Source organism: Cynocephalus volans, chromosome 10 (genome assembly GCF_027409185.1).
Source record: "Cynocephalus volans isolate mCynVol1 chromosome 10, mCynVol1.pri, whole genome shotgun sequence".
NCBI lineage: Eukaryota > Metazoa > Chordata > Mammalia > Dermoptera > Cynocephalidae > Cynocephalus > Cynocephalus volans.
Window position 1 is genome coordinate 57,792,613 of NC_084469.1, and position 12,653 is coordinate 57,805,265.

Consider the following 12,653-nt stretch of genomic DNA (forward strand, 5'->3'; position numbering starts at 1 on the left):
AAGGGAGTCATTAGTGACTTGAGTGGGGAAGTTGGGCCATTTGACTTCTTCCTGCTTTGAGATTCCACAGTAACAGCTTACATTTATTGAGCATTTGTTATGTGCTAAGCCCTTCACAGCCCTATCTCAGTGATTACCATTAAAAAAAAATTGTGTAAAGTAATGTATAGTCAGGGCCTGTTCAGCAGCAAGTGAGAGAAATTCAGTTCAATTGGTTTAAGGAGAAAAGAGGTACTGGCTCATATAACTAAAGTGTCCAGGAAGGGGTGGATTTAATTTCAGGCATGGCTGGATCCAGGGATGGTTCAATGATACTTGAAGACTCCATCTCTCATCTCTATGTCACTGTTGGCAATGTCTCCGCTTGTGATGTAAATCTGGGATCAATCAGTCCCCATGTTTACATCCCAGCAGCCTAGCAGACCCAGCAGGAGACAGGCCCCTTTCTCCCAATAGTTCTGACAATAGGTCCAAGAACAGCTTTCATTGGCCCACTGTGGGTTCCATTCTTATTGCTCAGCCAATCATTGTGGCCCCCAGGGCATGCAGTGATCTAATGTGCCATGTCAATGTGACAGCTCACCGTAGGGCCTCCAAAAACATAGACTGAGAAGGAGGAGGGAGGAAAGCCCTTACCAGAAGTAGGGGCATGGGCGCTGATAGCCAAAACCAAGACGGGCTCCAGTAAGGTTCCTATTTTACTGATATCAGTGCCTTTCAGCCAAAGACCACCAGGAATCACTCTGTAGTCAAACCAGGCTGGGTTTGTTGGCTTTTTGCACATACAATGGGGAACCGTAGGGCATCTCAGTAACACACTATTTCGAGGGGCTAGTTATAGGCTTTGGACTTGTGTTAGATGATTTGGAGGATGATTCAATGTAGTGTGTTTTGCTGTGGATTGGATGCTGTCAAGACATGGGAGTAATTAGATGATTGAGCATCTTAATAATTTCTATTTAGGTGGTGAGAGAGGAACACAGGGAGGCTGTTGCAGTAACTGCAGCTGTCATTCACCATAGCCGGGTGAGGGGGATGTGCAGTCATTTTTGTGGTTTGCACAGTGACCTTGTTTGTGTGTGTGCTCAGGTATGATTAAGGAGTGGGCTTGGTTTTGTCCTAATCAATCACGGTCACAGAGTGGCCTTGGCTGATGTTGGTGAGATTGTTTGTGTTCATCAGAATACCACGGCTAGCTGTGAGTGCTGACAGCAGTCAGGGCTGCTTTTTTCTCTCTCACTGATGAGGAAACTGAGGCCCAGGCCACAGAGCCGAGAAGAGGGTTTTAAGGCTGGTTTGTGTCTCTCTATTTAGATGTCTCCCTCCTTTATCCAGAGCCACGGCCCTTTGGAGTCCTGGAGCATTGTTAGAAAAGGAAGAGCCTGCCTGACTTGCAGGATGGAAGAGGAGTTTCTCACCCTCATGGGGCTGGGTCGCATCCTAAGGAGACACTGAGGTCTCCTCCAGAGCCCCAGTGTGAACATCCTGACCTTGGCTCAGCCCCCTCTCATCCACATCCCAGCTCCAGGCGAGGTTGTTGGTTGGGACCCTCTCCTTTGTCTTAGGGATGTTTTTCTCAGGAGGCTCCCTCTGTCTCCTCCTTGTGGGATCTTGGCTCCTGGTGATGACCAGCAGCACCGAGAATGCAGCAAAGGGGCTAATATGGGGTGTGCATTGTCATGGTGATGAGAGGAAGAGCTGCCTGAGTGGTCCAGAGTGTTATCTCCTGACCGGCCACTTCTTAACTAGGGCAATCCTTCCCTTCTCTGAGCCTCTGTTTCTTCATCTGTAAAATGGGGCTAATAAGGATACTAGCCTCATAGGATGGTTGTGAGGATTAAATGACATTGTCAGAGTAAGGGCTGGATACTTGGGAGCTGCTGTTATAACTGTTATTCAGTTGGATGCCCTGACATTTGAGTCGTCATCAGTGAATGTCCAGAATTACAGAAATCTTACATTGCACCTAGGGCATGGCCTATCACACTTTTTTGATCCAGTAAGAAATACACTTAACTTATGACCTAGAGTTCACATGCACACATGCACACACACACACACACTGACACAAAGGTTTTGCAAAACAATACTTCCCCTTACCTTATGTGTTGCATTCTGATATTTTCTGATCATTCTATTCCATTAAAGAAGTGCTGGTTGTGACCCATTAAATTAGTTTCACAGTTCTCTAGTCACAAACTAGAGATCCAGGAGGAAGGTGAAATATTTGAGGGAAAAAGGGAGTTCAGGACATCACTGACATTAATAGATAAGACAACAGAGGATGAGAGAGGGAATTCAGAAACGTAGCTTAAGAGCAGAGAAGTTTCATCTGGCCCAGTTCTGACCGGAAACACAATTTGCACTCAAATATACAGGATCAAATATACGGATTCAGAGATGCTCTGCCTCTATCCATCATTTGGTCAATAACTCACCATATTCACTAGGCTACAGCTCTGGGCTCCACCCTGTGCTGGGCAGTGGTGGGGGATACTGTGTGACTGGGACAGCCCCAGCTCCTGCCCTCATGGAGCTCCCAGACCAGTGATGGAGACAGAACAGGCAATGACAGTGCAGAGTAGTCAGGGGTGGGATGGGGAAAGCAGAGAAGCCTGAGAGGGCCCACAGGAGACACCTGCTACAGCCTTCGGGTGTCAGGCAAGGCTGCCTGGAGGAGGGGACTTGTGACCTGGCACCTGAGGAAATCAAGACAAGAACAGGGTAGGTAGCCCGCCCGTACCGCCCTCTCCTGGGCGCCTCCTGGCCCGTGCCCAACCTAGCATCCTCCCCTTCTCCTGGCCCAGGCTACCAGCCCTGCGATCCACAGGTCATCTGCAACCGCGTAAACCACGTGCACGGCTGTCTGGCTGAGCTGCAGGAGCAGGCGGCACGGCGACGCGCAGAGCTGGAGGCCTCGCGGAGCCTGTGGGCGCTGCTGCAGGAACTGGAGGAGGCCGAGAGCTGGGCGCGCGACAAGGAGCGACTCTTGGAGGCCGCGGGCGGCGGCGGCGCGGCGGGCGCGGCGGGCGCCGGGGGCACGGCGGGTGGCGCACATGACCTGTCCAGCACAGCGCGCCTGCTGGCGCAGCACAAGATCCTGCAGGGCGAGCTGGGCGGGAGGCGGGCGCTGCTGCAGCAGGCCCTGCGGCGCGGCGAGGAGCTGGCTGCGGCCGGCGGTGCCGTCTGCCCGGCCGCCGAGACGGTGCACCTGGCGGGCCTGGCGGAGCGCGCGGCGAGTGCGCGGCGCCGCTGGCAGCGGCTGGAAGAGGCGGTGGCGCGGCGCGAGCGGAGGCTGCAGGAGGCACGGGCGCTACACCAGTTCGGCGCCGACCTCGACGGGCTCCTGGACTGGCTTCGCGACGCTTACCGCCTGGCAGCTGCGGGTGACTTCGGCCACGACGAAGCGTCCAGCCGCCGCCTGGCTCGCCAGCACCGCGCGCTCACCGGGGAGGTGGAGGCGCATCGGGGGCCTGTGGGCGGCCTGAGGCGCCAGCTAGCGACACTGGGGGGAGCCAGCGGCGCCGGGTCTCTGGTGGTAGCGCTGCAGGTGCGCGTAGTGGAGGCCGAGCAGTTGTTCGCCGAGGTGACCGAGGTGGCCGCGCTGCGGCGCCAGTGGCTGCGGGACGCGCTCGCCGTCTACCGCATGTTCGGCGAGGTTCACGCGTGCGAGCTGTGGATCGGCGAGAAGGAGCAATGGCTGCTCGCCATGCGTGTGCCCGATTCACTCGACGAGGTCGAGGTGGTACAACACCGGTGAGCATGCCCTTGTGGGACTCGTGGGTGCCCTGCCTCAAGCATCCATTCTCGCCCTCGTTGGTTCAATAATTCCATGTCCGCTCAGCTAGAACTAGGGATTCCAATCTCTGCTTCATCCTTAACTAGCTTTGCAACAGTTCTGCAACTTGCTAACCCTCTGAACCTGTTTGCCCATCTGTAAAATGGGGGTGATGTTAGTCCCCACCTTGCAAGCTTGTGGTCAACAGTAAATGAGTTAATACATGTAGGAAACGTAGGAAATGCCTGGGGATACTGGGAGCATTCCATGAGCATTTGCTATTATTCCTAAGAGGCTTATATGTTCACCTGGCACCTAATGACCCAAGCTGCTCTAGACACACCCCAGCCTGGCCCCTCTCCTGGGAATTCCTCTGCCCCTTCTCAAATGTCACCTCTCTAGCTAATAAAATAGCTCTGACCCTTATCATTTTCTGTTCCTTCATCCTGCTTTACGTGTCTTCATAGCATTTATGACTCCATGACACATTACTTACCGATTTGTCTGTTAGCTGACTTAGTAATGAGTTGTTGAATTAGTGCATGAATAGTATCTACTCTCCCTGTGAACCTCTCTGTCTTTGAGTATCTTGTTCATCCATTTAACAGGTATTTAACAGATATTTACTGAGGGCCTGCTCCATTTAACTGAAGGCCTACTCCATTCTAGGTCTTGGCCTGGACATTGCTGGAAAAACAGGCTTGCTCCTCGCCTTTATTGTGCTCCCAATTACCCAATTGTTTTAAATATTGTTTTTAACAAAAGAGGGCCATGTCCACCTTAAGAAAGATCTCCCTGGCTGCCATGTGGAGGATGGGTTGGAGGGGAGGAGAGAAGTGGCTGGGAACCCAGAGAGGCATGCTAGGGTGGGGACCTAGATGGGAGGGGACAGGACTGGACCAGGGTAGAAGGCCAAGTGGACAGGCCATGGGGGCTGATGGGCTACGGTGTTTTCCAAAACAAGGCTCAGGGGTCAAGATTGGGGGATAGGGGGGCTGTCCCTGAGATGGAGACCCAGAGGAAGAACACATTTGAAGGGAGATGCAGAGGTCACTTTGAGTCACACTGAGTGTGAGAAGCCCACAGGAGGAATACAGCAGGCTTTGAGGTAGAAGACAGGTTCAGAAGGAAAGAAGTTGAGGCTGGAGACTGAGACGGGGAGGTCATGAATCAGGGGTGGGGACTGAGGACATGGGGATGAGTGAGATGGCCCAGAGACAGTGTGAGGGAAAGCTCAGAGGGTCCAGGACAGAGCACTGAGGCACCTAACATTTAAGCAGCAGGTAGGAGAGGAGGAGTTAGCCAAGGAGCCTGAGGAGTGAGGCTGGAGTGTTAAAAGTGGAATCAGGAGAAGGCAGTTTCATAAAAGCCGAGAAGTAGGAAAGTTACTGGGGTGAAGACCTCTGAGCACCTCCATCCTTCTGCAGATTCGAGAGTCTGGACCAGGAGATGAACAGTCTGATGGGCCGTGTTCTGGACGTGAACCACACAGTCCAGGAGCTGGTGGAAGGAGGGCACCCCAGCTCAGATGAGGTGCGCTCCTGCCAGGACCACCTCAACAGCAGGTAGGTGGGGCCCGGGGCTGGAAGTCCTTCCTGGTATCTCACACCACTTCTTCCCATCGTTCTCCTTCCACCTTTACTCAGCCATGGAAATCAAAGATGTGCAATTTCAAACCCCTGAGATGATAGTCTTTTTTTGTCTTTTTTTTCTTTTTTTTGAGCAGCTGGCCAGTATAGGGATCTGAACGCTTGACTTTGAAGTTACCGTGAGATGATAATGGCCACCTGATAAATCAGCAAACTCTTGACAAAAAAGATAATACCCAAAGCTAGTGATGATGTGGTAAAATGTGGATATAATACATCTCAGTTGGCTGTTCATTTATTTGTTCAAAAAGGATTTATTGATTATTTACTATCTGCCAGGAATTTTTCTTTTCTTTTCTTTTCTTTTTTTTTTTTTAAAAGATGACCGGTAAGGGGATCTTAACCCTTGACTTCGTGTGGTCAGCACCACGCTCACCCAGTGAGCAAGCCGGCCATCCCTATATAGGATCCGAACCCGTGGCCTTGGTGTTATCAGCACCACACTCTCCCGAGTGAGCCACAGGCCGGCCCTGCCAGGAATTTTTCCAAGCACTTTATATACCTTTTTTTGGCTCCCAATATCCCAATTTCTGTAGTAAAGTTTCCAGAATTCACAACTCTTTAAGAGTAGTAAGAAATTAGGCCTGGCCCGTGGCTCACTTGGGAGAGCGTGGTGCTGACAACACCAAGTCAAGGGTTAAGATCTCCTTACTGGTCATCTTTAAAAAAAAAAAAAAAAAAAAAAAAACGGGGGCCGGCCCGTGGCTCACTTGGGAGAGTGTGGTGCTGATGGCACCAGGGCCGCGGGTTTGGATCCCTATATAGGGATGGGTGATTAGCTCACTTGGGAGAGTGTGGTGCTGACAACACCAAGTCAAGGGTTAAGATCCCCTGGGCCGGCCCCCAGGCTCACTTGGGAGAGTGCGGCGCCAGTAACGCTGAGGCCATGGGTTCAGATATAGGGATGGTCGGTGCGCTCACTGGCTGAGCATGGTGCAGACAGCACCAAGCTGAGGGTCGCGATCTCCTTTCTGGTCAAAAAAAAAAAAAAAAAAAAAAAAAAAAAAAAGATCCCTTACCGGTCATCTTTTAAAAAAAACAACAAAAAACACTCGATGAAATGGACATCATTATCCCCATTTTCCAGATGACGAAACTGAGGATCAGAGAGAGAAATGATTTGCAGAAGGTCACATGACAAATATGGCTAGAGCAGAACTTGAACTTGGGTCTTTCTGATTTCAAAGTCCTAATCTTTGCCCTTGTGGTGTGTCCATTGTAGATGGGGCAGAGACAGTTAAATAAATAAGTGAATAAGATATTTAGAGAGTCTTAAGGCTTTATACAAGTAATAGTATACAGTGACCTGAGGTTGGGAGTGATCTTAGATCTTGTGGTCAGATATGACATTTTGAGCTGGATCCTTTGGAGGGTATCAGAAGGAACCAGCAATGAGAAGAGTACATGTGTGGAAGGGGAGGGAGGGTACGGAGCATTTCAGGCAGGGAACACAGCCAAGGCAAAGGACCTGAGGCAGAAGAGGGCTTGATATGTTCTCAAAGACTGTCCTCATTCAGTAATAGTAGCAAACAGTTATTGTTTGAAGCACTTTATGAATCATAACCCATTTGACTTTTATGACACCCCTGTGAGGTAGGTGCTGTGCTTTGATTGTGTCTATTTTACCGATGGGGGAAACTGAGACACAGGGAAGGTTACTTGCCAAAGGTTGAACAGCTTGGATTTGACCACAGGTAGTCTGGCTCCAATTCTATGCTTGCAATCTGGACCACACACTGCCTAGGAAGGGTAACTGAGGCCCAGAGAAGTATCATCACTTGCCTGAGAGCACAGAGCAATACATAATTTTTCCTATTATTATTATTATTATTATTATTATTTTTGATGGCTGGCAGGTAGGTACGGGGATCCGAACCCTTGATCTTGGTGTTATCAGTGCCACGCTCTCCCAACTGAGCTAATCGACCACCCGTTTTTGTTTTTTTTTTTTAAAGATGACCGGTGAGGGGATCTTAACCCTTGACTTGGTGTTGTCAGCACCACGCTCTCCCAAGTGAGCTAACCAGCCATCTCTATACAGGGATCTGAACCTGTGGCTTTGGTGTTATTAGCACCACACTCTCCCAAGTGAGCCACGGGCCAGCCCCTTGACCACCCATTTTGAAATAGAACAAGTTTGCCTTTGCACCACTATATCCGCAGCAGCTGGCTCATGGTAGATGCTCATAACTATTTGTTGGACCCAATATATTTGATGCTGTAAGCCAGAGGTTCTCACACTCTTTGGTCTTAGAACCCTTTGCATTCTTAATAAAACTATAAGACCCCAAAGAGCTTGTTTTAGTGGGTTGTATCTATCAATATTTACTGTATTAAAACTTAATACTGAGAAATAATAACAAACCTATTATATATTAACATAACTAACATATTTTTATGAAAAATAACTACAAACAAAAAAATGCAGTGAGAAGAGTGGTGGTGTTTCGCATTTTTATAAATCTCTTTAATATCTGCCTTAAGAGAGGATCTGCTTCTGCATTCAGTTTCTTATGCGGCCTCTGGAAAACTTCATTGAACACTTGGAAGAGAACGAGAGTGAAAAAGGAAATAGCGTCTTAGTATTATTATGAAGATAGTTTTGACCTTGTTCCGATTACACGTTGAGAACCGCTGCGTTAAGCAAATGTGCCAGGTGGGGTTCCATTTACATAGGCAGAGACTGGAGCTCAATGTGATAAAGTGACTTGCCAAGGTCACAGAGTACCTGGGTGGCCAGCGCCTGGATTCTACCCTGGGTCGGCGGGCCCTCCATACCCAAGTTGAGTCCCTATCCTCTTCAAGTCGCCCTCTTTCCCCTGGGCAGGTGGAACCGCATCGTGGAGCTGGTGGAACAACGCAAAGAGGAGGTGAGCGCGGTGCTACTGGTGGAGAATCACGTGTTGGAGGTGGCCGAGGTGCGCTCCCAGGTGCGCGAGAAGCGGCGGGCGGTGGAGAGCGCGCCCCGCGCCGGCGGCGCCCTGCAGTGGCGCCTTAGCGGACTAGAAGCCGCTCTGCAAGCGCTCGAGCCACGCCAGGCGGCCCTTCTGGAGGAGGCGGCCCTGCTGGCTGCGCGTTTCCCGACGCAGGCGGCGCGGCTGCACCAGGGCGCGGAGGAGCTGGGCGCCGAGTGGGGCGCGCTAGCCAGCGCGGCTCAGGCCTGCGGCGAGGCGGTGGCGGCGGCTGGGCGCCTGCAGCGCTTCCTGCACGATCTGGACGCTTTCCTGGATTGGCTCGTGCGCGCCCAGGAGGCGGCGGGCGGCAGCGAGGGGCCCCTGCCCAGCAGCCTAGAAGAGGCGGACGCGCTATTGGCGCGCCACGCTTCGCTCAAGGAGGAGGTGGACCAGCGCGAGGAGGACTATGCGCGCATTGTGGCTGCCAGTGAGGCGCTCCTGGCTGCAGACGGCGCCGAGCTGGGTCCCGGCCTGGCCCTCGATGAGTGGTTGCCGCACCTCGAACTTGGCTGGCACAAACTGCTCGGCTTGTGGGAGGCGCGCAGGGAGGCGCTGGTCCAGGCGCATGTCTATCAGCTCTTCCTGCGTGACCTACGCCAGGCGCGTGCGGTGCTGCGCAACCAGGTGCCCGCTCGGGATGCGCGGGGGTACGGGACCGAGGCCGCCGGGGATTGCTGGGGACAGAGAAATGCGTGGGCGTAGGGGTGGGAGTGGGGTGGTGTTTGCCGGGACCTCTGGGTTCATGGTTTATCTGAGATGGGTGTGAGTTAGGAAGGTATCCGGAATGGATAACTGAGTTTCTGGACCATCCGGTGTATGTGAAGGCGTGTGTGTGACAGAATTTGAGAATTATGATGGGTGGTGTGAGTTGGTGTCTGATCGCAGGTGAAAAACTGTTTGTGGGCTATCCCGAGTAAGTAATGCCCTTGGATATTTGTTGGAGTGGCTTCCTGAGTTTGTGGATTATCTGGAAGTTAAATGAGAGTATGAGGGTGATTGGTGATAGTTAAATGTTATTCAAAGAAGATATTGGGGTAGAGAACAAAGGATTAAGATTATGGAGGCAGGTAACAGACTGAGAGGTTATTGGGGTCAGTAAGTGATTGTGGATTACATGATTGTGGGTGCCTACATTAGCAAATTATCTTCATTATTGAGGATGACAACTTGTGGATTCTGTGGAGAAGGTAACTGTGTTTGTGACTTGAAGAACCAAGTGCGGTGGCTATTTGACAATAGCCGATCCAATTTGAAGATCATTCTGGGACGGGAATCAAGTTTGAGGGTTTGGGCAAGATAGAACACCCAGTTTTCAGATAGTCGGAGGGTAGATACCAATACTTGGGCATGATCTTAGAAAGGGTGACCCCCATGCAGGTTATCTAGGGGATAATGTACAAGTTTGAGGATTATCTGGGGGAGAGGGACAGACAGAGAACTGCTGAATCATGAGTTATTAAATATGGAGCTGAAGTGGCCTTGAGAGACCCTTTCTGACTCACCCATTCTACCAGTTAGAAGACTAACCACAGAGAGGGACAGAATTTCCTTGAGGTCACACAGCACCCAGTTCAGTCTTCAACAGTTAACCAAATATTTGCTGAGTGCTGCTTCTGTACCAGGCACTATTTTGAGGATGAGCACACTTCAGAAAACAAAACACAATATCCCGTCCTCATTGGCTGACATTCTAGTGTGTGTGTATGTGGGGGAGGAGACAGTAAACAAGTAAGTGCATATATTATATTGTCAGGTATATGTTATGAGAAATAATAAAGCAGGGTAAGTGGGTATAGCTGGAGTGGGGGTTGATGGTTTTGGCAGGGTGGACAGAGACCCGAAGAAAGCGAAGGAGCTTGCCATGGAACTGTATGTATGTATCTTGGGGCACAGATTCCAGGCAGAGGGACCAGAATGGGCAAAGGTCCTGAGGTAGGACCATGTCTGGCATGTTTGATGCTGGCAAGGGGGAGGAGAGTGGTGGCAAGCCAGGCTGGCAGCCTCTCCCGAGTCCTGGACTGGAGTGAAGCTCACCTTTGCGCCATCCCTCCTCCTCCCCAGGAGCTGGCACTGTCTGGTGTGGAGCTCCCAGGCACAGTGGAGTCAGTGGAAGAGGCATTGAAACAGCACCGGGACTTTCTCACCACGATGGAGCTGAACCAGCAAAAGATGCAGGTGGCTGTACAGGCTGCGGAGGGCCTACTGAGGCAGGGCAACGCCTATGGGGAGCAGGCCCAGGAGGCTGTGACCCGGCTGCTGGAGAAGTAGGTCCCCCAGGCCCCAGGGGTCACAGGGGAGGAATGAGGGAGGCCAGGGCCCCGTTCCTTTCCATCACAAGTATTATTTCTCTGCCACTTTCTGATTTCTATTTCATTATTTATTGTTTTAAATTTGATTTAAATGGATATTTTGTGAAAAGGTGACAGGAGGTTGTACACCCGAAAGATACAGAAGGATATACAATGAAAGTTTCTCTCCCAAGCCTGACAAAGCTGGACCTGTTCTTAAAATGTGAACATACTTCCCTAGATGCCCCAGCATCCTCCTTGTGGCTCTAGGCCCTCCCTGGGAAACCCCAGACCTCCCCAGATTCGGCAGCTAGAGGCCAGGCACAGGTTGTGTTCCAGCTTTCCAGATGGAACGTGTCCCCTGCTGTGCTGCTTGTCAACTATTTTGAATAAGCACTCCTTCCTGGCCCCAGCCACCTTGTTCTCTGGGAAGCACCCAGAGTGCGTGTCTGTGCCTCTTTTTCATGCTTTTCTTGCATCGTTCTCTGCTTCTGTCACCATCTCTCTAACCACTGCCCTCTCATCTGTTCTTGCACTAATCAAGCCAAGACATTTATTGTGTGTCAGGCAGTATTCTAGGCCCTGAACAAAACAGCAGTACCACCACCACCCCAATCCCAGCCCTTATGGAGAATCCTTTCTAAGGCCTCCTGCAGGCCCAGTTCTTTCTCTTTGTCCCTATCCCTGTTTCTGCCCCTCCTGGTGACCCTAGCTGTCTCCTCTCTGGCCCTCTGGCTCTCTCTGGCATGATCCAGGCTGGGAGAGGGATCCTTCTGTTTTCCTGTCTCCTAATGGAAAGCATACCTGGTCACTTCACTCCACCACCCACAACTCCAAGACCTCAGCTGCTTTTCTGTCTGGGGCTCAGGCATCCTTTCCCCTAAACCCTTCTGGGACAAGGCTTGAGGTTTCTAGGGGAAACTTTTATGGGGATTTTGGTCCTGAAGAGGTGAACTCATCATCCAGTGCCTCTCTCTCCATGCCCAGACCCTTCCTTCCTTTGTCCCACATTTCTCTCTCTCTCTCTTTTTAATTTTTTTGCAGCTGGCTGGTATGGGAATCCAAATCCTTGAACTTGGTGTTATAACACTGCACTCTAACCAACTGAGCTAACTGGCCAGTCCTGTCCCACATTTCTTGAGCACCTGCTGTATACCAGGCTCTGCAGAATGAACAGGAGGAGCCCGGGGACTGTTCATTTCATGATTCATTCATTCATCACATTTTAGTCATTCATTAGTTGCTCCTTTCATTCTATTGTTTATCCACTTATTCTTCAGCCCATTAAACATGTACTGAGTGCCTGCTGTGTTCCAGGCCCTGTGTGGGGCAATGCTGGGCACACAGCAGTGACCAGGACAGAATATGATTCCTGCTCCACAGAGCTTCTACATTATCTAACTAAGATGGCCTGGGATGGTCGCGGCCAGGATGGAGGAAGCACAGGCAGAGGGGTCAGAGCCTAGATGGGAGAAGTGCAGCCCAGAGAGGGTGTCTGCCCCATGTTTGTGCTGGGTGAGGTGGGGACACAGCAGCAGTTGAGACAGACACAATTCCTGCATACCAGGGTCCCAGTCATTTACTTGTCTAGGGACACACTTCCCACCCCACGGGAATGGTGAGGGCAGGAGGCTTTCCACACTCATGAAGGGGGCAGAACCATGCAGAGCTGGGGTCCTGGGGTCAGACAGGGTCCCAGATCCTAGTTCTGGCTGCACCCCTCAACATGTGAGATTCAGGGCAAGTCACTCAGTCTCTCTGCGCCTTGCCTCACCTGGAAGCTCACCTAGAACCTGGCCCAGCCCTGTGCACGAGGTGCTCTTCTTATCTGTATTTCTTTTCGTACATGAGGCTCAAAGAGGGGAACCAACATGCCCAAGGTCACAGCCAGGAAGTGGCACAGCTGGGATTTGAACCCTGTTGTTTACTTACCTTTACAGAGAGGAGAGATTTTCCTCATTGCTAGGACTTTCTTCATTGCTTG

The 12,653-nt window shown here is 51.2% G+C and overlaps 1 protein-coding gene across 1 annotated transcript in view; it reads left to right on the forward strand.

Annotated features, from left to right (window-relative positions):
• The window catches only part of SPTBN4 (spectrin beta, non-erythrocytic 4), an 82,950-nt gene that overhangs the window by 33,385 nt on the left and 36,912 nt on the right, over positions 1 to 12,653 (forward strand). The window contains exons 13-16 of the mRNA XM_063110793.1: positions 2,808 to 3,756; positions 5,206 to 5,343; positions 8,255 to 9,005; positions 10,443 to 10,645. Of these exons, the coding sequence (XP_062966863.1) occupies positions 2,808 to 3,756; positions 5,206 to 5,343; positions 8,255 to 9,005; positions 10,443 to 10,645 (2,041 nt within the window). The remainder of the gene's footprint in view (positions 1 to 2,807; positions 3,757 to 5,205; positions 5,344 to 8,254; positions 9,006 to 10,442; positions 10,646 to 12,653) is intronic.